The 25,313-nt window shown below is 39.4% G+C and overlaps 1 protein-coding gene across 9 annotated transcripts in view; it reads right to left on the reverse strand.

Annotated features, from left to right (window-relative positions):
- GHR (growth hormone receptor) overlaps positions 1–25,313 on the reverse strand; it is a 269,171-nt gene that overhangs the window by 34,591 nt on the left and 209,267 nt on the right. Inside the window, exon 1 of one of the 9 annotated variants that reach the window (XM_042950883.1) lies at positions 25,016–25,060. The exons of 7 other annotated variants lie outside the window; for them this stretch is intronic. In XM_042950883.1, the coding sequence (XP_042806817.1) occupies positions 25,016–25,058 (43 nt within the window). In that variant the 5' untranslated portion in view covers positions 25,059–25,060. Of the gene's footprint in view, positions 1–21,726; positions 21,785–25,015; positions 25,061–25,313 lie in introns of those variants that run through there. One more of the 9 variants, XM_042950892.1, reaches the window with a different exon arrangement.

Below are 25,313 nucleotides of genomic sequence, written 5' to 3' on the forward strand. Positions count from 1 at the left end.
CTTCCTTCTTTCTTTTCTTCTCTTTCTTTCTTTCTTTCTTTCTTTCTTTCTTTTCCTTCCTTCCTTCCTTCCTTCCTTCCTTCCTTCCTTCCTTCCTTCCACATGGGTATGTCCTGCTAAGTGCTGTAGACAGGACTAATTCTCAATGGCCCCAATGATCCCTGCTTCCTATCATTTATAAGCTTATGTATTTCATCTCCTTGAATAACTTGCTAATCTAATCTACAGAATGTGGCAGCATCGAGGGGATGTCGTATCTGTGATTAGACTATGAAAACTGTGGCTTCCACCTCAGCAGACTTTCATTCTTCTTGGTTTTGATGAAGAAAGCTGCTGTGTTGGTGAGAACCACATGAAAAGGGACTGAGAGTGGCCTTTGGCCAATAACTAGCAAGAAAATGAGGCCCTTAGTCTAACAACCCTTGAAGAACTGAATCCTGCCAGCAACCACACAAGCAAGGATGGAAGCTGATCCTTCCCCAGTCTGGCCTCAGATGAGACCAAGCCCCAGCTGGCACTTTGCAGTCTTCTGAGAGTCTGAGTAGCAGAAGTCCCAACTGATGGGTTAATTTGGAGGAAGGGTAGGGAATAATATTAGCTGAATTCTATTTATACTGAATAAATGAATCCAATATATTAGAACTTGAAAGTGGTGTTCAACAATGGCATAAGCCACTTTTCTTAGCAAATGGAATGCCTCACGGTGCGTGTGGGGAAGTATGTAACTTCTCTGTTGGAGGCAAGAAGAACTGTAGTGTAGCTGGCTGCTTAGCTCCTTCTCTGTTGCTTCCTGCTTCAGCTGTTACTACTGTGGCTGAAGATAGCTGGCATTTCTAATGTTCAGCTCCTTAGTGTCATGCTGAGGTTTTTCCAAGTCTAAGAGGTACTGGCCTAAACTTAAAATGAGCACCTCTCTGATTATCTCTGAAAATCCTAGTAGAAGCTTGCCTTTTTTTTTAAGTTTATTTATTTATATTGAGACAGACAGAGAGCGAGAGAGAGAGCGAGAGAGAGAGAGAGAGAGAGCAAGAAAGTGCACATGCATACATGCAGGGCAGGGGCAGAGAGAGAGAGGGAGAGAGAGAGAATCCCAAACAGGCTCTGCACTGTCAGCACGGAGCTGGAGTGAGTCTCAAACTCATGAACAGTGAGATCATGACCCGAGCGGAAATTAAGAATCGGATGCAACTGACTGAGCCACCCAGGCCCCCCAGAAGCTTGTTTTACATTTCATTATAAAGACAACAAATGGCTATTATACATTCTCAGGTCCTCTCTGATGAGCCACAAACAATAATTTTGAACTAGTATAATTCCTGCTCTTTCATGGTTTTTTTTTTAGCCTAAATCTAGAGACAATGTAGTTCAATATCCATTTATAGTATCTCTGTAAAGAATGCTGCACTTCACAAGAGAGCCTACCTTCAGCCCTTACTAGAAGAATTGAGTATTCTAACTCGAGTGGTCCCACATTTTGAAGAAATGTTAGTATCAACACTGATCAGCACTCAAAATCTTGAGAACAGATTTGGTATTTATTTTTATTTTCTCTTTGGAGCCTTTATTTTGAAAATGTGGATTTTGACTTGCAACTCCATATTTATTTTAGTTATAATTACCATGTTACATACATCACCTTCCATCTTATATCATGTTGAATACTTTACATATATTGTCTCCTTTAATACTAACAATAATTACAGAAGGTGGGCATTATATCCACTTAGAGATGGGTGAAAAACTGGAGTTTAGAGAAGTGAGTTGCCCATGTTTATACTGCTGTAGGAAGCAGAGGTGAGACTGAAATACAGGTAGTGTGTGACTTTAGGTCTAAAGTCAGAACTAGCAAAAAAATAGTAGCTTTTTTGTTAGACAATTTTCTCTGGCTTCTCAAAAAATTCCCAGAAGGGAAAAATGACAAGCTCAGATGTGCTCTTAATTCAATTCTCAGAAATCAGTAACCTGGCAAGCCCTAAGAGCAGCATTTCCTAATTGTAATTGCACAGTGGAATCAACAGGGGAGCTTTAAAAAATACTGATGCCTTGGCCTACTCCCAGAGACTTGAGTCAATTTGTCTGGGGTGCAGCCAGGTTATCACTATTTAAAAAATTTTTTTCAATGTTTATTAATTTTTGAGAGACAGACGGAGACACAGAGAGAGGGAGGGAGACAGAGAATCCGAAGCAGGATCCAGGCTCTGAGCTGTCAGCACAGAGCCCAACACAGGGCTTGAACCCACGAACACTGAGATCATGATCTGAGCCAAAGTCAGACGCTTAACTGACTGAGCTACCCAGGCGCCCCTGGTTATCACAATTTTTAAAAGGTCCCCATGTGTTTGCAATGGCACAGGCTGAGAGCCATGTAGAGAAATAAAGTTATAAGTAAGCACTGAAAAGTTGGCTTTATACATTATTAGGTTCTCTGATCAGTTCTAGCAGAGCTTTGTATCAAGAGTAACTCTTGGTTTGAGCACCTGGCTGGTTCAGTTGGTAGAGCATGCAGCTCTTCATCTTGGAGTCGTGAGTTCAAGCCCCACACTGGGCGCAGAGCTTAAAAATAAAAAAAGAGTGACACCTGGTGTAAACTCCCATGAGCTTCATACAGGAGGGTGTGGGAAAGATATGAATATTAACTTTCACCTCAAAAGAGTAAAATAATCCTTCATGACGAGCACTGGAGAACTAAGAGATGGTTTAAACAGGTGCACAAATGGTACATGTCTCAATGCTAATCCTGCCTAAACTTCTGATAAGACTATAAAATGGTAATGGGAATTATTAAGAAGTTAAACTGGTATTCCTACTGCAGTTATCATTTAGAAAGCTTGAAGAGGGTTTGACCAAATTCACGTCTTTAAATGATGATCGAATGACAATGTGTTCAAACTGCAATGATAGAAGAACAGTGTCAGAGGGAGCTGGAGGTCCCTCTGGTTGCAACACGTCACCGTTGACAGTGACCATGGCTGATTCTGCCAGTCAGACCAGCTGGGGTGGCCAAGGTCGGCTCCCCTCTTCACTGGCCAGTGGCTCTCCCCTTGGGGGGAGATGATCTTCCTGACAGTATGCAGAGAGAGAATGTCAAGTAGCAGTTACACACTGAAGAAGTCTTGTGTTCTTACTCTCCCTCATCAGACATGCTTTTCTATCCTCTACTCATGACAAAGAAAAAACAAAAACAAAGGAAACCTCACGCCAGTTCCCAAAGTTGGCTTGGTGCTGGGTGTTAGGGGAAAGGGAAGAAGAGGAGGGGAAGGTTGGTGGGAAAGGACAACCTTCTTCAGAGAGCTCTGGGTTGTGGACTGGAAGGCACTCAGCAGTCATCTGCCCCGAAATGTGGAACATCCACTGGACCACATCATGAAAGAGGAAATATTACAATGAGAGAGAAGCATGACATACGTTGGACCAAATGCCTTTTGGGTCCTTTTTGGTAGATCTGAGCTCTGCTACGAGTAATCATCATATAAGTGTTTGCTGTGGTTATTGTTTCCATGCTCACAGTCAGCTGGGACTGCCAATTTATGGTTTGTTAACTGTTGCTACCTATGAAGAGCAAATGCTGAGCATGCTGCTAGATCTGAAATTTATCCTGCATTTTACATGTAATCATAAGTCCACTAGTGCTAGTTAACACTATGAAGTGTATGTGGTCATATCGTGACAGCTATTTCCCTCACGGTTTAGAGGTGATTTTCTGTGGTTATCTTCTAGATAGTCATAACTACTGAAGTCTGAGTTCTAGATAACTAGAAGATGTTGCTATATTATTATATATTAGTATTGAAATAAAAAAAATCCAAGCACAGCCTTTCTCTGTGTTTTCTTGAGAAGCAGTTAAAAAAGAATGCTGTAAGTCTATGAAGAAGCAGCAGGAAGGAAAATTAGGGGCACCTCAGGCAGGCACTGTGGGGCTGGCCCAAGAGGATCTCTGGAACACTGAGAATGCTACGTGATGCTTTTCTCTAGTGACCTGGGTACCCGTGGCACAAGTGTTATCAGCTTCTTGGCAATGATCTTTTCAGAAAAAGCCCATTAAAACAGAAGAGGGCTGAATTGGAATTTGGAGAGTTCTGGTTCTGTCATGAAGAGTCCCTCCAACTATTTCAACTCTCTGAGCCAAAGCCACCCTGAATGGAATGGGCTGGGTGGTTGAATCATATTTTTAAGGTTTTCCATTTCATTTATCTGTAGAGGAATCCAGCCTGTAAGTATTTGCTGGGGCTTCCTGGGGATGGGGTTCTGTACTGAGGGGTCCTGGGTTTTACACAGTACTTGTAAACAGATTCAGAGGACTAAGCCTCCCCCCCACCGCTTGTGGGGGTCCTCCCTTTTGAAGCTCTGCTTTGAGGCCACATATCTTTTTCCAAAGTACTTCTGTCATTTACAAAGTGCTCTTCTTTCTGAAGAGCTTCAGGAAATCAGTGATTCCTCCTTATACACACTCCCTTTCACTGAAGGTCATGTCCTTGATGGATGCTGGTCAAAATATGGTAGAAGAAATCTGTAAACTTCCTGGTTGATCACTATTGTCAAAAGTCACTGAACTACTTTATAGATAACATAATGTTAAAGAGCGCATTAAAGAAAACTGGTAGGCTTTTGTTTTTAACCTATGCCATTGCCAAGTAGTTATGAAACCACAAACGCTGAGTTTGCGTAGGCTATTGGCACAAAAGGCCGTGAATTAATGGTAGAAATTGGCAAAAAAATTTAATACAGTATTTCATGTTGGACAATACTGAATGTAAGGAATTCACCTTCATAGTTGCTTTCCTTTATGGTTCTCCGAGGCACTGAGGAAAGCACAGCTGTAAAATCTTCTGCTTAGGTACTTACTGTTTCAGAGTTGAGAACAAGGGTTCCCAAGTTCTTTCCTGAAATGTTCATCTTTTTCTTTCTATTTCAAATTAAACTCTAGTACGCTTTTAAAAATGGATTCTTGGTGCATTAAAAAAATTGTAGGGCTGACTAAAATAAAAGCTTGGTGATCATGTCCAGGTACTTTAGGATGAATGTCAAGTCAACTGAACTGAATGGCAAGTCGTTAGTATCTTGGAAAAGTGTTTTTGGCACACGCCGTCTTCCAGGACATAGACCTGAACAGAGTCTACAGGCAGCTCATGTGGATGGCAATGTCAGAAAAGAGTGTCACCTACTACTACCAGCACTTAAGCATTTATCTTTTTGCCAAAACTTACTTTCTGTTGCTTTATTTGGTTTTCATGGAATACTTTATAAAATGTACTGAATTTACTTCCCTTCTTAGGTACTTAACGATTGAACATGATTAATCCTGGTTTTCAACACTCAGGGGCGTTAATCAATCATCTTTCTCCTCTTTCCTTTCTTGTCAATAGCACGTAGCTGGTGCATTTAGCTTACTTAGTGTTTTCACATTATTTCATTTAATTGTCCTGGACAGAGTGATCATATACTTCTCTAGCTAATTTAAAACTTTCTCTCTTCTCCCTAGATTTCATCAATTCTCTTAAGACTCACAGGGCTTCTTGGTGGAATGACAGGGACACTATTTTCCTTGGTGTTTTTTCCTCTGGCTAGAGAGGGAGACGTGCCAAGGCAGCTATAAGCAGCCCTAAGTTCCAACAGTGTAGCCTGCTGGAAGGTAGAAACAGGAACATCACTTCAAAGATACACATTTACTGCCCTGCAGAACTGACCTAGGACAAAGAATTGCCACGGTTTCATTATTAAAAAAAAAAAAAAAGATTCCATATAGCATGGTTTTGAGATGTCCAAGTAACAATTAGCCCTACATTCAATAAAATCTATTTTCTGTTTGGTTAAGGTAAGGGACATCCTAGATAAATATCAAATAATTATATAATCAAATATGTTGGATTATATATATTACAAATGTATTTATAATAGAAATTATACATTATATTTATAATAGAAATTACATGTTATAAACATATGACACAACAGAATCAAATATTAAAGATAATATAATCACATAATTAAAATATAAAGCAGGAGGATTAACTAACTGGAGTAGGTGGAGCTTCTGGACAGCATGTACAATAGTACGGCCACCACAGAAATACAGTTAGGAGTTCTTCAAAAAGTTAAACAGAGTTACCTTATGACCCGGCAATTCTACTTCCAGATATATGTACACCCAACAGAAATGAAAACATACGTTCACAGAAAAACTTGCACAAGTATGTTCATAGTAGCATTAGTCTTAATAATGAAAAGTAGAAGCAACCCAATGCCTGTCAGCTGATGAGCAGACAAACAAAATGTGGCATAAACATATCATAGAATATCATTTAGCCATAAAAAGGCATAAAGTACTGATAACGTGCTACGCCATGGATCAAGCTTGAAAACGTTTTGTTACACGAATGAAGCCAGACACAAAAGGGTACGTATTAATTACATTACTCCATTTATAGAAAATGTCCAGAATAGGCAAATTCATAGAGACAGAAAGCAGATTAGTAGTTGCCAGGAAATGAGGGGAAGGGAAATTGGAAGTGACTACTAATGGGTACGGGATTTCACGCCAAAGTTGAATTGATGGTGGTGATGGCTACACAACACTGTGAATACACCAAAACCTACTTTTAAATGGCTAAAATGGCAATTTCTTAATGTGAATTTTATCTCAATAAGAAAATCTATCTAAACTTTTTAAAGCAAGAAGTTATACTTACTCTAAAATTTATTACATATAATTTAATTTTTATGTTTTCTAAGCCTTACCTTTTCAATCTGAAAATCACTTTTCATTAATTTTAATGAATTTTAACTTTAACGTTGCCGTGACACAAGAGGGATCGCCAACTCACTGAACAGAAGACACCACTGAATCCTTCGGTCCTATGAAAATATCCTGGATGAAATTTAAAGTAATTGCGAATGGGGCTGTCAGGTTCTTTTTTTTTTTTTTAAGTTTATTAATTTATTTTGAGAGAGACAGGGTGTATGTCATGCATGTGAGTGGGGGAGGGGTGGAGAGGGAGAGAGAGAATCCCAAGCAGGCTCCGTGCTGTCAGCGCAAAGCCCCACGCGGGGCTTGATTCCATGAACCATGAGATCATGACCTGAGCTGAAATCAAGTCAGAGCCTAACTGACTGAGCCACCCAGGCACCCCATCTTTTTAATGAGATTATCCCAATTCCTGAAAAACAGTAGCTGAAGAGTCTATAGGCAGAGTTAACCTGTTACATGCTGGAATCCCCTGGGGTTTAAAAAAATGCAGATGCCTGAGTTACAGGCTTCAACTGGAAGGTAATTTATAGAATTATCAATTTAATTATCTGGTCTTTGGATTTTTAAAAGCTCCCCAGTGATTTTATTATTTATTATTATTATTATTTTTTAAAAATTTTATTTATTTATTTTGAGAGAGACAGAGAAAGCATGAGCAGGGGAGGAGAGAGACAGAGAGAGAGACAGAGAGAGTGACAGAGAGAGACAGAGAATCCCAAGCAAGCTCTGAGAGCCCGACTTGGGACTTGAACCCATGAAACTGTGAGATCATGACCTGAGCCAAAACCAAGAGTTGGACCCTTAACCAACTGAGTCACCTAGGTGTCCCAAAAGCTCCCTAGTGATTTTAAAGTGTAGCAGAATTTAAGAACTGCTGACTTACATCTTTTTCCTTCTGAGCCCAGAAGGCATTGTGCTTGTTTTTCACTGCTGGAGCCTCTTGTCTGGTTCTCATATGCAAGTTGTTGGCCAGGAACAGGAGGAAAAAGTAAGTGTGGGGACATTCTAATCCAAGCCTAAAAGTATGGCAGTGCTTTGCCAACATCAAATCTCTGTCACTGAAAAATATGAACCTCCTGAAGTTTAAGGGAAGCCTTCTACTGCCAGAAGAAACCAACTGACAAATGAGACTTTATTTTCCCCATCTTGTAATTTTGCTGAGGTCACTTCATCCTCGTTGATAATGATATATTCTATCACGTAATTTCATTTCCAAAGTTTGGAGTTTCAGATGCAATAAAACATGGTCTTTTGTAGTGAGCACACCAAAGTTTTTTGGTTGTAGGATTAACCACTACATTCACCACTCAGTTATTGATGCGTTCATTTATTCAACAAACAAATCAATGAACACCTGCTTATAAATCAGGCTTCAGATTAACACGTTCACTTGCTGGAATAGTGTATTTGGTCCAAGGATCATGGCACACAAGACAGACCATTTTATTTAAACAGGCTGGCCCCATTCCCCGAGAAAGAGAATCAGCCCAGTCATTCTTCCCTAACTTTTGCTCTGTGTACGTTTTCTGGCTTGGTGGAATTGCTATTACCACTTTTGAATTCCCAAGTCTATATTCAGATTGAAAACCTGTTCCATGTATATATTTCTATTTCCACAAAAGAATGGCCAATATGATAAATACAAGGATAAATATGGTGGATGTGGACATGGTCTCCACAATGCAGAAGCAGAGAACATTTTTTCTATAAATACTTACACAGGAACACAGCTTGTCATTCTTTTGTGCGCGTGTTTTAATTTTTAAGGTATTTATTGCTACAGTAAGGCAGCTGTGTCACACTGCATTCTCCTAAACCAAGTGTCCTCAACCGGGGACGAGCTTCCTTCCCAGGAGACATTTGGCAGCGTCTGGAGACATTTTTGACGGTCACGACTGGTGGAGGGAGTGATACCGGCATTTAGTAGGGAGAGGCCAGGGGTACCGTGAAACACTGTACTGCACAGGACGGTCCCTACAACAAAGAGTTATCTGGTCCAATATGTCAATAGTGCCGTGCTCCAAACAAATAAAACCACTAACTTACAAAGTAGTTCTCCAAAATTCACATATGTACTCACAGTGAAAAAAGCTAACATAAAAATCTACATCTCCAATCTCCTCTACCCCTTTACCTCTCTAAACTCTTTTTCTGCTCAACAAAGAAAAAACATCTTGCATTTTTAAGTCCTTCAGATTCTGTTTTATTTTATTTTGTTTTCTTTGGATTTTTAAAACAGACTTCCACACAGACATTCCAAATTTCAGTTATTCAAGAAGCACTTATACACCATCTATCATGTGTAAGGCACTCCCTAGGTGCAATGGGAATTTTAAAAAGAACATGACAAATGGATTCTGCCTTTGAAGAGCTGTATAAGCTAGTACAGGAAATAATACATGTACATATGAGAAGTAGCTAACAATAAAAGGCAGTTAAAGATAATAATTGCTTTAAGAAACCAGAAAAAGTAGTGAATAATAAGAGCTGAGGGTGGAGGGACAGAGGAAGGTTCCAAAGAGGACCAAGGAGAGGGTGATGAACTCATCCCAGTTTGCCAACATGGAAAAGTGCTGACGGGTGATCACCAACCAAATGCCACTGGGGACACATCTGTACACAAAGTTAGTGTTATTTACCCTCCTAAGTACTGAATCAGAATCTGCATTCTCACAAGATCCCATGTCATCTGTATGTACAATAAAGACTAAGAAACATTGACTTAAGGCAACTGACTGCCAGCCAAGGGCTCTAACTGGATCAGTGGTTCTCAACTCTGGCTGCACATTAGACTGACTTGGGGATCTCTAACAAAATACCTTCTAGAGATCTAATTTAATTAGATTGGATGATGCCTTATACAACATTATATGTCAATTTTATCTAAAAAAAATAACACTATTTCAACATATTGAGTAAAAAGATTGGTGTGATGCCCGGACATTGGTATTTTTTCTAAGTGCCCCACATGACATGTGACTCTAAGGTGCAACCAAGGTTGAGGACCACTGAATTAGAACAATGAGCTTCTATGTTAGATTAAAAGGTCCCTCAAATACCAAGTCCTGTGTGGAACAAACCAAACAAGAATTAGCAAGGTGAAACAGCATGCATTGAATCTCAGGGGGAACTGGACAAGCCCCTGTATACAATAAGGATCTGATGTTGAATGTGTCTGTGTTGGCTCAGAGGGAAAGGCAGTGTGGTAAGAGCACAAGCCTCTCTTGTGGGTGACCTTGCTGGGGTCTCCCAGTAAGGTCCAGCCTTAAATTCCACTTGTGTGGAGCAGAAACATATGCTTACAGCTGTGTTTCAAGGGTTCTAAAGTTGCAGTTTCAAGTATATATGGCAGTGAGAGTGCAGCTGCCTTAATTGTGGGAGTCATGGAAGTTAGTGTTAGATTCTTTGCCATAATCCTGGGAGCAGAGCCAACCCTAGGCTCCAAGATGGCCCCGTGTCAGTCCACACAGGAGAACAGCCATAGTCGGCTTTGTGGGAAACTTGCAACTTCTCAACAGAACACGTTATGCCAATCCCTGGCATCAATCGACTGCAACAAATTTCCTAAGCCTTCATAGTTCTTCATTCATTGGCTCTTTCTGGAGTTCTTTGTTGCAGAAATCTGTGTTTTTTAGAGAGACGCTTCTCAAACTTTAGTGTGTAAAGGCATCACCTAGGGGTTTCGTTAAAATGCAGTAAGTAAAATTCAGTTAAGTGAGGACCGAGATTTTGCAACTTTTGTTAAGTTCTCATATGCTGCCGATGCTGCTTCTGGTGACCACATTGTGAGGAGCAAGAAGTTAGATCTGTGCTGTCCAATATGATAGCTTCTAGCCACATGTGGCTATTGAGCATTTGAGATGGGGCCATTGTGACCAAGAAATTGGATTTTTATTAAATTTTAAGTAGTTTACATTCAAATTGAAAAGTGAAAATGGTACAGAATTTTTTTTATTACATATAACTTTATTGTTTCAGTAGGACTACATTTCACTTTACTGAAAATTTAGTGTCCCAATTGAGATGTGCTGTAAAACACACTGGATTATGAAGAATTATTAGGCTAAAATAATGTAAAAATTCTTAATAATGTTTTTATCAGACTGATTACATGTTGGAATGATAATACTTTGGGTATATTGGACTAAGATATAGTATCCAAATTACTTTTAGCTGTGTTTCACTTTTTTAATGTGGCTACTAGGAAATTTGAAATTGCATATGTAGCTCCCATTATATTTGGTTTAGATGTAGAACTGCTTTCAAAGGAAAACCATATTTAATTAAAAAGGAAGAATTCAGAAAATATATTGCATCGGGCTTAAACATGAAATACCTTTTAAATGTTGCTAAATTGGCAAACTGTAGATTATGGTCTAGCTCTAACCCCCACTTCAAAGCATCTATCTCCTCTGGTCCACTCTCCTGAGACAGTCAGAGTTTTCATCTAGTTCATAGATGTTCAAGGGCTCCTCAGCAGAGCCCCTAAAACTTCTTTAATTTTCTTTCCTACCTTTTTTTCTTTAAAACACACCCGCCCCCATTTCTGATCTTAGATCCTTGCTAAGTAGGGCTAATATGGAATAGTAGAAAGAGCACAGGCTTGGAGGCCAGCGGGATTTAGGTTTGAATCCCAGATGGGCGACTTACTAGAAATATTATATAAATTTTGTAAGCCCCAGCTTCCTCAGGTATAAAATGAGAGCAAAATATCTACACAGCTGATGAAAATTAAATCAGATTATTTACAAAAGTACCTGTCATATGGTTGGTTTTCAACAAAGAACCACCACCATTACTAAGAGAACAAATTCAGCGTTTCTTGTGGATCCTGACTCCGTCTATTGATATTTTTGAAATAGATCAGGTCATTATGCATTGCAAGGACTTAGCCTAGAAGTATACCTCATAATGAGAATCCAAAGCACTGGAATAGTTCACTTAGAAAGTCATTTAAGACTAGGCAAATCTCTTCATAATCCATGAAAATGGAAGCTACCTTCTTATCTGTGCACTTACTTGGTCTTAAATGTAAAACAAACTTAGCTTAGAAGTAAGGGACTCCCGAGGTTCAATGGCATGATTTCTCAAAATGACACTACTTGTATTCTGGACCAGATAATTCTTTTTTGCAGGGGGTTGTCCTGTGCACTAAATATCCTGCATAGGATATTCAGCATCATTCCTAGCCTCAACCCACTAGATGCCAGTATCACTCCCCTCTCCCCCAGTTATGACTAACAAAATGTCTAGAGAGACATTGCCAAATGTCCCCGGGGGCCAAAAATCACCTCTGGTGAGAACCACTGCTCTATGGGAATGTATCACCCACTTTATAACTCTGATTATATTAAACTCTGATTATATTAAAAAAATTTTTTTTAAATCTTTTGTTTTAATGTTTATTTATTTTTGATTGATTGAGAGAGAGAGAGAGAGAGAGAGAGAGAGAGAGAGACAGAGCGTGAGCAGGGGAGTGGCAGAGAGAGAGAGGGAGACACAGAATTTGAAGCATGCTCCAGGCTCTGAGCTGTCAGCAGGGAGCTGACACAGGGCTCGAACTCACGAACTGTGAGATCATGACCTGAGCTGAAGTCAGACATAACTGACTGAGCTACCCAGATGCCCCTAAAAAAATTTTGTTTTAAGTTTATTATTTATTTTGAGAGAGAGATAGAGACAGTGAGTGGGGGACGGGCAGAGAGAGAGCTGGAGAGAGAGAGAGAGAGAGAGAGAGAGAGAGAGAGAGAGAATCCCAAGCAGGTTCTGCACTGTCAGCATGAAGCCTGATGCAGGGCTTGAACTCATGAACATGAGATCATGACCTGAGCTGAAATCAAGAATCAGATGCTCAACCACCTGAGCCACTCAGTTGCCCTGAATACAATTAAATTGTAAAATTGCATTTAAATAGAATAATTTTTACTGTATAGAAGTAAAATCATTTTACTTAAATGATAGTTCTTTTTAATTTTCATTGATTGAGTTCCTACTATGTGCTAAGTTCTTGTCATTTGCTTTCTCATTTCATCCTTAAAACTCTTCTGTGAGGATGTTGTGCAAAAGGATATAATCTTCATTCTATAGGTAAAGAAGCTCAGCTTCAGAAAAGGTAAATACTCTTTAGTCAAAAACCAAACTAACAAGTAACAAAGCTGGGATCTGAATCCAGATTTTTCTCACTTCAAAGGTTTTTTTTTCCCTCATATGCTGCACTGCCTCTTTCCGTTTTAGTTGGGTTTTCTCTTCATTGTAAGGTTACTTTTTTGGCATTAGTCTCAGAGTTATTGGCTTTTATGAACTTGTAGAGACTAGAGCTTAAAGGTTAACTGTCCTATACTTGATTTGAGAAGATCTTATACTTCATCTTTTACCCTCATTCTATGAAGCACATAGGAAAAGCATCTTTATTATCAGAACCATATATATTTCCTAGAGAGCAATGCCAGATCCCCTCATGGAAATAAGAAATAGTCCTTGCATCTGTGAAGTTTTCAGTCTGGTGGGAAAATAAGATTTACAGATATGAAACAATGTGAAAATAAACGTTTTAGGATATATTGGAATAGAAAATGAACTATTTCAGGATATAGCTATATAGAACTTTATAAAGAAAGGAAAGACCAGTATGAGTTATAATAGACCTAGAACCTTTAATAGAGAAGTTCTGGTGGGAAATAGACAGAAAAATGGCGATCAAGTTTAGGAAGCAGATCATTTACAACAGGCATTATAATTCCAAATTTGCCATCGTGAATTAAGGGAAGAGGTTAGATGTATATTGCTGAGTATCTAGTTATCTGTTGGTTGGACAACTCTTAAGAATCATGGTCCACATTTGCCTCTTTCTCTTCCAAGTCAGGCTTTCTGCTAACTTCTAACCAAAAGATGGATAAACACATAGAAGAGTCAGAGAAGCAACGTTTACTTCAGACATAAAAGAGGATTCTGGGAAAATGGCTTTGACAGCTTCAAAAAGAAAACAGTTTATATGTAGTCACACACAGTCTTAGAGCTAGTCAATAAGGCCACCATTTCATTTTACAGATGAAGAAAATGATGTTCAAAAAAAGAGAAGTGAATTGGCCAAAGTGGCACAGCTGGTAAGAAGATTTTACTTCCCTCCCTGAAGAAAAATCATGGTTGCTAATTGTGGTCATTATTATTTACTTTGGATCTACCAACCTCTAAGGCCCTACCAAATTTCCAACTGTCACGTTTACAGAGAGCAAATCCTGAGCCTTACACTCCACGACAATATTTTTTTTAAACTTTATTTTTACTTATTTTGAGAGAGATAGAGAGCAGGTAGGATAGAGACAGAGAGAGAGAAGGAGACACAACCCCAAACTGCTGCTGATAGCAGCACAGAGCCTGATACGGGGCTCGAACTCATGAATCGCGAGATCATGACCTGAGCCGAAATCAAGAGTCGGACACTTAACCAACTGAGCCACCCATGTGCCCCGACTCCACAACAATATTAAGACCATGTTCAGGGTTCCAGTGATCAGAAAAATAGGTATCTGAGTAGGCATTTTGAAAGCTTGTAAGAAACTAAAGCATTATTTTAAGTACTAATGGTCAACCATGTAATGAGTTCAGAATTCCATGCATAATCAATCTATTTTGTTACACTAGATGGCAGCAAATAGGTATCTAGGTGTATAGTCAGTAAACCAGGAAATTGAAAACAAAATGAAACCACACAAAGACTGAGTCTAAATTTGCCTAAATGAAGTAAAAGTTCCCACAATTATCAAGCTCTTGCATGCTCTTGAACATTCCTAAAGAAGTTGTCGTTCTTCTTACATGTTTTTCTATGGAGGTTCCTCCTTACACATAGTAGGGTGCTAAGAATTGTGATGAACCGTTCAACGTTGAATTGTGTAACCACTGATGCTTGAATAGGTAGGGCAGTATTTTATATATTTCCAGAATCCTTGTCCTGGCTGTCAGAGGCAGAGCAATCATCAGTGAGTGGGGGATAGGAAGTAGTGAGAAGAGGACTTGGATAAGATGTTGCAGGATAGGACATCAGGATGCATAAGACAGAAAAAGCATAAAAGAAGGCTGTGAATGCTGGCAACAGAGGTATTTAAAATTAGAAAAAGTAGGTTAGATAATCACTAGTGGGACTGAAAGATTATCTAGGTTATTCTAGCTTATTGTCTTCAAAGTGGACCATGCAAGCTGATCTATTGGGGAGTGAAAACACTAAAACTTTTATTTCTAGGTTTGGTATATCTCAAGTAGGATGGAAATTAAGGTTTAATAACACTGAACATTTAGAGTCACACGGAGCCTTCACTCAGCCTGTGTGTCAGGGTCACAGTCATATTTGGTAAGAGAGAAACCCTCAGAAAGAGTGGGAGAGCCACCGGTGGTTCAGAGGATGAGTTAGCAGTTCCTTTACTTGTCTCTTCATGTTAGAGTTATTTTTCATGTGGAGTTATTCTACATGGCTGCTTTAATGGATAAACACATTATACTGATATACATTCTGGTGGTTGATCATGAGGTAACAAACAAGTGGCTTGAAAGGATTCACGTAAAGAAATCTCATATAAAAAGTAATTCTAATGGTGCCAGCCCATGCCAACAAGAAGGAAATGAGCTGACACTGTTCTTATTGTAGAACAGTCTCCAACCAAATCTGATGAGAAGTTCACTTCCCAAATGGGAAATTATCCTAAAGACCATTTGAAATACAGATTGACATCTACTACAACTAGTGTTCATTTTTTGAACCTCTAACTTGCTGTACCTTGTGCCCCTTTTCAGGTAGGAGATAGTAATGAAAAGCAAATACTGAAGTAAATGTAACCTTCAAGTTGTGTATAAACTATTAAATGAGGACTCCCCCTGCAAAAGAAGTAAACTTCAAACACTCTGATGGAAGTATTTTGTTCTATTAAAGTTAAAATGTTTTATAATATTGCTTGGTTCAACTTTATCAACACTTTAAAATTTATATGTTTATATACATCGTACAGTGAACAAAATGTATACGATTCACAAATAGGTGAGCAATGTATATTGTGAGCATGTGTTTAAAAATTGCTTTACTAATGGCATATAGAATCCAAGTTTCAGTAACCGATAACTTTTGCAGATAAATGAATAAAAAACGAGGCAAGAGGCTTAGGGACTACCAATGTCCCAACATAGCACAGATTCCCAAATTCTTAGTATTCAAACTCTTTCCATTTTATTCTACTCTGCTTTCATTCCCTCCTCAGGTTTGACTTATAGGGTACACATTTAGGTACACAGATCCAGGGCACAGACCTGGGCTCCTCCTCCTTTTACAACTCTCCACATGCCTTCATCCTTAAAGGATTGCTCTCTGGGAAGCACAAACAAAGGTAAAAGTAACATTAAAATGGAAGCATCTGCCCATCAGATAAAATGCAACTATGTGCAAAAGACAGACTCCGATATTAGAGCAGAAAGACACTGCAGTATAAGCCAAGTGCTTATTCCTATAATTAAATCTTTTCACATGAGCCCTCATAAACAAGAAAATTACTAAAAATGTATTCTCCTTTTTAAACTGTACAGGAGAATGAGGAATGGCTTAAAAATAAAAGGTTGACATGGGTTTGGAGTAAATAGTCTGATATTCTGGGGCAAACACAAGGGGAGTTTCCTTCACAGATGAGGGGTTTCCATGGCCCTGATGGGTTTTCTTCTACGTTGGCTCCCTTTTCTTTGTAGAGTTTGGCTGAGAGGCCATAATCAATGGTCTGTGTAAACTGTGCTACAGAAGGTATGAACCCTTCCTATAGGCCAGTGCTTCCATAGTGTGGACCTACGAGTCTGATCTACCTCCACCAGGACCACTTGGATAAGCATCCAGATTCCTGGGCTCCACCTGAGATCTACTGAATCAAATTCTCAAGAAGGGGCTATTTTTGATTTCCCTTGTTGATTTGTATACTTTTGACTTTCGATTCTCAGGCAAAATGTGCTGTCTGGTAACCAGAAAAGGAGAAGAGATCAGAGGTTCCCCGACTGGCCCAAGATCATTAGAGGCTCATCTTTGAAAGACTGTATATTCATGTTATGGGCTTCTGTAAGATGTAAAACTTCTGGCTCATCAAGAAAATTAAACACTAGAATTAAACACATTTAAGGAGAGATTGTAAATCTTCATTTTGAAAAGGACTTGTTTAAGCTCTTCTAAGATGTACCTTTGCCTAGGTGGTGGGTAGGGCACTGAGACAGATCCAGCAAATACTACACACAACTATGTTCCAGAAACACATACATTTAATGCTCAAGATAACCACAGATGGCAGTTTATAGATGGGAAATGTAAATGTCCTCCTAAATTCATTCAGCTGGTAAGAGGCAGAGGTGAGATTTGTACCCAATCTCTGAAACTCACAACCAGTGCATTTTCAACTGCCTTTGTGTTGCTACCTTTCTAGTTCTAAAATTCAGGGTACCACTGGCAAACAGATGAGAAAAAAGGTAAACTACAGAGGAAACATAAAAAAAGAAGGAAAGGCTAGCATATTTGACAAAAGAAAAAAGGCAGGCATTCCTTTTGACTATTTTATAGAACTACAGTAACTTACAACAGAGGGGAGTAAAGGAATCTTTCTAGACAGATGACTTAGCACCCTTGAAGTTGTAGGTCAACAAACAGGAAATACTCACTTGGTTTGAACTAGAACACAGAGTTCCTGTCTTAGAAATTTTATAGGACTGTCAACAGTGACAAGTGGTTGGGTCAGCTGTTGAGTTTCACGTCTTCCATGGACAGAGCAGGCTTAATAACCCTGGAGCATGGTTCAGTACTGATTTAAGAAGCAATAGCTTTCAATTAGGAGCTACAGCTGCCACTTCCTACATCCACCAAGATTTCTTGGGTGGTCTTTCACCACGCTGCAATTATCAATGCAACTTTATTTATGGGCTCAGACAGGTCTTAGGACAGAGCAGGATAGTTGTTATCCACTGAGTCAATACAGCTGCTTGGTTAACTTGCCCTACGGTGCAATTTCACAAGGTTGACATTACTTTTTCTTGTGTGTTTTGTACTCGTGTTTTTTGATCAATGAATCGGAACTAGCTGAACAAACCTGAGCTTTAGAACAAGGCAAGGGTGGTAGAAGGAGCTAAGGCTTTGGGGCCAGTGTGCCCTGAGTCTGAACCCTTGCTTATTTGATTTTAGGAAAATAATATCTTTTCTTGTAGTCTGAGTTTCCTCAAATTCATTGAACTGGGAATAGTAAGAGTAATCTTACTGAATTATTATGAGATTGAACTCTAAGAAATGCCTGCTTAATAAATGTTTATCATCTTTTGCCCAGGATATTTGGGTGATTCATATTTCATATACTGAAGTTGATTTAAATATATTTGTTATAACAAGAGCTAACATTTATTTGGTATGGCCATCTGTCAGACCCTATGCTCAGAGATTTTGATGTATTATCTCATTCAATCCTTTTAACTGTGGTATGAGATGGGGACTGATGGTACCCATGGATGGGAAGCACCACGCCCAGGAGGTCTCATTTCAAATCCCATGCTCTCAACCTCTATATCACCACTTCCTATTATTCTAGAAGAAGAGTTCTACATCAAGAAGACATAAGGAAGTGGCATAGCACAATGGTAATGAGTAAGAGTGCATGAGTAGGATGTCTGGGTTTGACTCATGGTTCTGAACTTCTCAGCTATGTGGGCAAGTCACTTATTCTCCCTGTGCCTCTATCTCCTCATTTGTTAAATAAGGATAACAGTAGGATCGTTAGGATGACTCATAATGATTTAAAATATGTAAAGTGCTTAGAACAGCACGTGGTAATGTAAGCACTACTGTAGGTCTTCAACACGAACTAAAAACAACTTTTTTCTTGCTCCTTTCAATGATTACAAACCTTCCTCACAATTTTGCATCAACTAATAACTTTGCTAGTGCCTTATAAAAAATAAGATCTCAATTTCTTTTTAACACAATAATCCATTCGGGCCTCTTTGTGTTGTGAACAGTACTAAAACCCACTTAGGTCAGTGAAATCATAGGGCAAGAAAAAGAGAGAAAATAAAAGCATGGTCTTGAAAAGCAGGCACTCATCAGACCAGAGACCCATCCGACACTGTAGCCACACCCATCACATGCAATCTGTGATTTTGAAAACTCACACTTTTGGGGCGCCTGGGTGGCTCAGTCGGTTGAGCGTCCGACTTCGGCTCAGGTCATGATCTCACGGTCTGTGAGTTTGAGCCCTGCATCGGGCTCTGCGCTGACAGCTCAGAACCTGGAGCCTGCTTTGGATTCTGTGTCTCCCTCTCTCTCTGCCCCTCCCCCACTCATGCTCTGTCTCTGTCTCAGAAATAAACATTAAAAAAAATTAAAAAAAAAGAAAAGAAAACTCACACTTCAGCACTGTCACACTTTCAAAGACATTTAATTTTTCAAGGTCAAAAACTCAAGTTTAGGATTACATTTGAAAGTTCAGAATTCCCTTTGTCACAAGTACCTGTGATACAAAATCCAGTACTTTCATTTCACTTGTTTGGTATAAGGAGTGGGAAGTGTGCAACATTTTCCTTAATTTTTGCAGCAGGGGGTTTACCACATTCTAATTCTGAATTTTCCTTTGGCCCCACAATTCTTGGTTTATGATTTGTAATTTGAAAGCTATGCATCAGCACAGCTATACAATATAGTAGCACCTGCACATTTCCCTTTTTGAATGATCCTAAATAAACACAATTCAATAATGCCCCCAATAGTTTAATATATAGCTCATTTTATAGAATTTCAAATAGTGCCCTTTTCCTTTTGTACTTTTTTGACTAATTTTTTTAGCCTGGAGTTTAATTCAAGGGTGAAGCAACTATACCATCAGGTTTAAAATCACTGTAAAAAATTTTTTTTAGGGGCACCTGGCTGGCTCAGTCTGTTGGGCATCCGACTTCAACTCAGGTCATGATCTCATGGTTTGTGAGTTCGAGCCCCACGTTGGGCTCTGTGCTGACAGCTCGGAGCCTGGAGCCTGCTTCGGATTCTGTGTCTCCTTCTCTCTCTCTGCCCCTCCCCCACTTGTGCTCTGTCTCTGTCTCTCAAAAATAAATAAATGTAAAAAAAATTAAAAAAAATTTTTACTGTTTATTTTTTAGACAGAGAGAGAGAGAGCACGAGTGGAGGAGGGGCGGAGACAGAGAGAGAGACACACACACACAATCTGAAACAGGCTCTAGGCTCTGAGCTGTCAGCATAGAGCCCAATGCGGGGCTCGAACTCTGAACGCCAAGATCATGACCTGAGCCTAAGTCAGACGCTTAACCGACTGAGCCACCCAGGCACTCCTAAAATCACATTTAAAAAATATTTGTACTGGGTGTTGTATGCAAGTGATGGATCACTAAATTCTACACCTGAAACTGATATTACACTGTATTTTAACTAACTGGAATTTCAATAAAAACTTGAAACTACAAAAAAAATTGTACTGGGACATAATGCTGAGGTTGAGAATACAGCAGAAGACTTACTAAATAAAATCAGTACAACTTGCCCTTTTAATAAAAAACTACCACCCATCTTTTGGATTGATAATATCAGTCTGGAAAATATTTTTGAATAAGCAAATTAACTGCACAGATATGACTGGGAGAATAGGTGGAAATGGAGGAGCAGAGAGAAATAGCTGGAAACAGTTCAGCCAGTCACTCTAAGAAGTATGTTTCCCGTTTCTCACTGCTCCAGGAGACACTATGGGCCAGCTGCAAGAGAAGCCCATCTCTTGGTCCATGTGTGTCTACTAACCTTGGGCCCCTGGCCTCTTCTTCTCAACATCTTTCTTACCGATAAATGGCTGCCACACACCAAGGTTTCTGTTTCATTCTCGACACTCAACCAGGGTATCCACTGAAAACCTGGTCCAGCCTCGAGAATCTGGAGTTTCTCTAACCCCTTTGAGATGTGCAAGATGTTGGGAAGGAGACAGAAAGATTACAGAGGTGCCTGGGTGGAGACTGAAGATTTCCTGGGAGCAAACCTCTCAGATGTGAACCAGATACACCTGAAGGGAACATGTGAGCAGTGTGGCTTCTTTGGCATCGTATCATAGGAAGCCCAAGCCTTGTCAGCATTTATGAAAGCTCTCAGATTCATTGTAGAGGTCCTTAATACCCAAGTGGGGGCCCTTTTTACCAAGGATGGAGAAACCGGGCAAACCCTATTTCCAGGATCTCTTCCCCCTACTTGACAATTCCATTTTTTCCCCAGCAAAGTCCCCAAGGAGCAGACTAGATGAAGTCCAACTTATGCTAATGAAGGCCTATAATGATATAAAATCACCTTAGAGTTTCTATGTGTAAACGGACAGTGGTGACTTGCACTCATGAATTTACGATGCTTGGAAATGTGTTCAAGATAAAGGCTATGTCACCTACTTAATTGGGGAATTTGGTTCAGAATCCCAAAAAAGACAACCACAATTCTGGTACGAAGGATTGCTTCATAAAGACTTTCACATGCTGGATATATTTTTATTGTAATCACTGCTCTCACAGATTTTATTTCAACTATTAGTACTTGATGTGATTACAAAGTGATAAAACATATCATTTTAATCATTATGCCAACACTCATATATTTAAAAACATTATCTTTAAAACTGAGTAGATTGGGAAGTTTTAAATAAATCCCAATGAGGTTGTTACCACTCAAAGGATTTTTAAAACTCTTCCTTGGGAATTATCTTTTGAGTTAAATGAATTCATGCGCCACATAAGAAAATCAGTCTTACTACTTTTTAGTCCCAACCCATCTAATTTAATAATACCGTGAAAGTGTTGGAGCAAAAAATTTCATTATGTGTAACTGGCTGGTACTGGCATTTTCCTACTTGCAGTTTCCCCAGGCAACTGTGGATAACTGGGGTAGTAAACATAATGGAAGCATTTAAGTGTTACTGTTGCTCTCTATAATATTATCCCCAGTAAATTCATACCCTCGTGTATGACTTCGAATAACATCATGGTGTAAGGAAAATTGGGACAAAGAGGCTTCAATAAGTTGTAAGCACTTCAGGTGTAAGTTCTTCTTTCTTTCTAGCCCCTGGCTCCCGTCCGTCTACTTCCTGGATCCCTTAAGATAATTTTATGTTTGCAATAGTGCTCAGTAAATACTCCCAATCCACTAGTAGTGGGTTGAAGGTTGAAATCTACCTTTCTAATTTATTCTTCCAACTGAAATCTATGTTTCTTAAAAGAAAGGACTCTGGTTCTCCCCTGGATGGCTGGCTTACCACCAAAATAAACAGGATTTTCAGAACATTCTGTTTTCTCAACCTGTCACACTGCTTTATAGCAGTCAAACAAAATCCTTGTATTGGGCTACTTTATTTTCAAAAAGACTGCAGAAATTACCCTACTCCATGTCCAGGATCATGCTTTTCAGATTTAATTATTTTAACTAGTTCTGATAAATCATTTCATCTCCTTTACTTACTCTGGCTGTTCTTTTTGTGCTTCAGAAGGTTGCTTATCCAGAGTAGGAAATAAGGTCCAGGGAGTAGACCATAATTTTCCAGATGTCTGTTTTCAAGAGCTCTTCAAAAAGAACCAGACTTTTTGGCTTTGTCTCCTCTTAAATGGGATTTTATGGCTCTGTATTACTTTGCAAATATCAAGGGCCCTGTACCTTATTAGTTTGATAATTTCCTCTTTTGCTGAATATTAATCTTCAGTTTATTTTCCCCAGGTTCACTAATTAAGGTATTTTGTTTATTTTAAATTAGTTATTATTATTTTACAAACAGTCCTTATTCCATTTATAAAATTCCAAATTCCAAATCCCTTTTAAAAAGTATCCTGCAGGACCTCAGATCTTGGGGTTGATACATTTATATGCTTTTCACTTGTGTTAATGAAATGTTAATGGCTTCCTGCACCACTGCATTTTCAGAGCTGGATAGCAAAAAGGAAGGAAACTAACATCGGCTCAGTGGAAACTTTCATGCATGCTTACGAAGTTGGTTGTATTTATCCTTGTTTACAGATCAGCAGTTTGAGGCTCAGAGGTTAAGTGACTCGTCCAAAATCCCACAGCTAAGTGACCAGCAACGTCAGGATTCAAGCCATGCCTGTCTGAGTGCTTCGGCAAGACTTCTAAGAGGGCTGTGCCTTTGAGTTTCATTTTTCAAATACTCTCATCTGAAGGAAGTTTTAGGAAAATCACTTGTGCTTTCTGAACCTCTCAGATGAGAGACATTATCATTACTGATTCCAGGAACAACAAATATTGGTCAGTTTTAAGAGGCAAGATCTCGAGAGCTACAGGTACTGCAGTTTGTCACGGTTTATTGAGGACACTACCAAGTAAGCTAAGTGCAACAACCCAAATCTGCAGGCAGCCGTGCACAGGAAATATTTCCATTTATTTTGATTTCTCTTCCTTATTGTTATTGTTATTGTTAGACATGTAGAACATTCATAGACCAAGGGAGTAGGGTAAGAGAAGGCCAAATGAAATCTCAGCTTTCTGATGTTTATGAACGAAGGAGGGTGAGGAGTCCCTGTTTCCAGGCTTGGGGCAAAGAGAGGAATAAGGCTCTAGGAAAAGCCAGGAGTAGAGATGAAGCCAGGAAGACAAATTATTTTCCCTTTCATCCTCCAACACACACACACACACACACACACACACACACACACACACACACCTTGCAGTGCCAGCCATGTCCCCCTTCACCAGAAAAAATAACCAGACCTAGTCACATGACAGAGATTCTTTGCCACCCTGTTTCACTATTTGGAGCAACCCATAATTTCCTCTCCTTTGAGAGGAAACCTGAGAACTCCTTATGAGTTACAGAGTCCCAGAACACTTGGAAGCAATGTGCACATCATTGTCATACCTGATCCTTGTGAAGGTGAGAGTGTAAATATAAATATTTGCATTTTGGGGGTGCCTGGGTGTCCCAGTCAGTTAAGCATCTGACTCTTGGTTTTGACTCAGGTCATGATCTCAGTGTTCGTGAGTTTGACCCCGTGAGTTTGACCCCCGCATCGGGCTCTGTGCTGACAGCATGGAGACTGCTTGGGATTCTGTCTCCCTCTCTCTCTTCCCTCCCCTCCTTGCTCTTTGTATCTCTTTCAAAATAAATAAAAATAAACTTTAAAAATAAATACATATATATATTTCTATTTTTGAAAAGAAAGACATAGGCTTCAAGAGGTCCATGACTTTTATATGGTGGAGCAGGTACACCAGGCCAGGTTTTCTAACTATGCTCTTTCTACTTATTCTTGTTGCTGGAAATCTCTGGTCTTTAAAAACTTAAAGGGCGCCTGGGTGGCTCAGTCCGTTGAGCATCCGGCTTCGGCTCAGGTCATGATCTCACGGTTGGTGAGTTCGAGCCCCACGTCGAGCCCCACGTCGGGCCCTGTGCTGACAGCTCAGAGCCTGGAGCCTGCTGTGGCTTCTGTGTCTCTCTCTCCGCCCCTCCCCTGCTCATGCTCTTCCCTATCTCTTCAAAGTAAATAAACATTAAAAAAAAAATTAAAAAATAAATAAATAAATAAATAAACTTAAAAACATTTTTTAAACCAAGGTACTTTACACATAGTGCAAAGCATAAATTTAAGTTTACATTTCAATGACTCGACAAAAACACGCAGTGTCATCCATATCCAAACCAAGATACAGAACACTTTTTTAAAAATTTATGGTAGCATAAAATCTTGGACCATTGGGTAAGTCTATTCAAGAGGGGGAAAAAGCCATATTCAGGGAAATAAAACTTTAGGCACTTGATATACTTGTGTAAGATCCTTTTGCCTGGAGGGGAGAGGGGAGAAGCCAGCTAGAGTGCTGATTTTTCTAAGCTATCCCCTTGTAATTTCACTCATGCGTCCTGAAAGTTGGTAAGCCTCTCCACTCTTCTTTATACTTTCATATAAGATCTTCTAAGAACATGTGAAAGTTAAAGAAAAGCATCAGGTTTTCCTGTCATTTTTACTTAGGCTTTTGATTTTCTTATAGTATTAATATCATACCACAAAGCTCTTGGTTGCAGTTGGCTAATTAGTCTCACTCATAATGAAAAAAGGACCAAAATCCCGTCTTAAACCTTACACAGTGCAGCTCAGTGTTTTCTAGTCAGATGGTTCTCAACCGTAATGTTATAATTACACCATTTTCTCAGCAGCACCATCCACTATAATTACAGTCAAAGCTAAGACTATGTTTATAGTGTACTAAAGAGGATGGAATTGCTTCATTTTAAGTGATTCAGTTACCTCCTCTGTTGGTCACAGAAATGTGTGGTAATGGAAGAGTCATGGTCTGAATATACTTCTCCAAACAACAATTTTGGATACCTAGAAGTCAAAAAAGAAAATAAAAACCCCAAACCCCAATATGAGAAAGCACGGGAGACATGATTCCTGGTCTGGCTGCCACAATGACTCCTAATTTGAAAATCTAGGATGGGTAAGGTGATGGAGACCAACAGGCTGGTGGCCCCTGTGGGGCCTAGAGGATGTCCTCACTTGATTTGCTTTGCTGCACATCATGCCCAAGCACTCCAAGTCCGTC

This window comes from Panthera leo, chromosome A1, assembly GCF_018350215.1.
Source record: "Panthera leo isolate Ple1 chromosome A1, P.leo_Ple1_pat1.1, whole genome shotgun sequence".
Lineage (NCBI taxonomy): Eukaryota > Metazoa > Chordata > Mammalia > Carnivora > Felidae > Panthera > Panthera leo.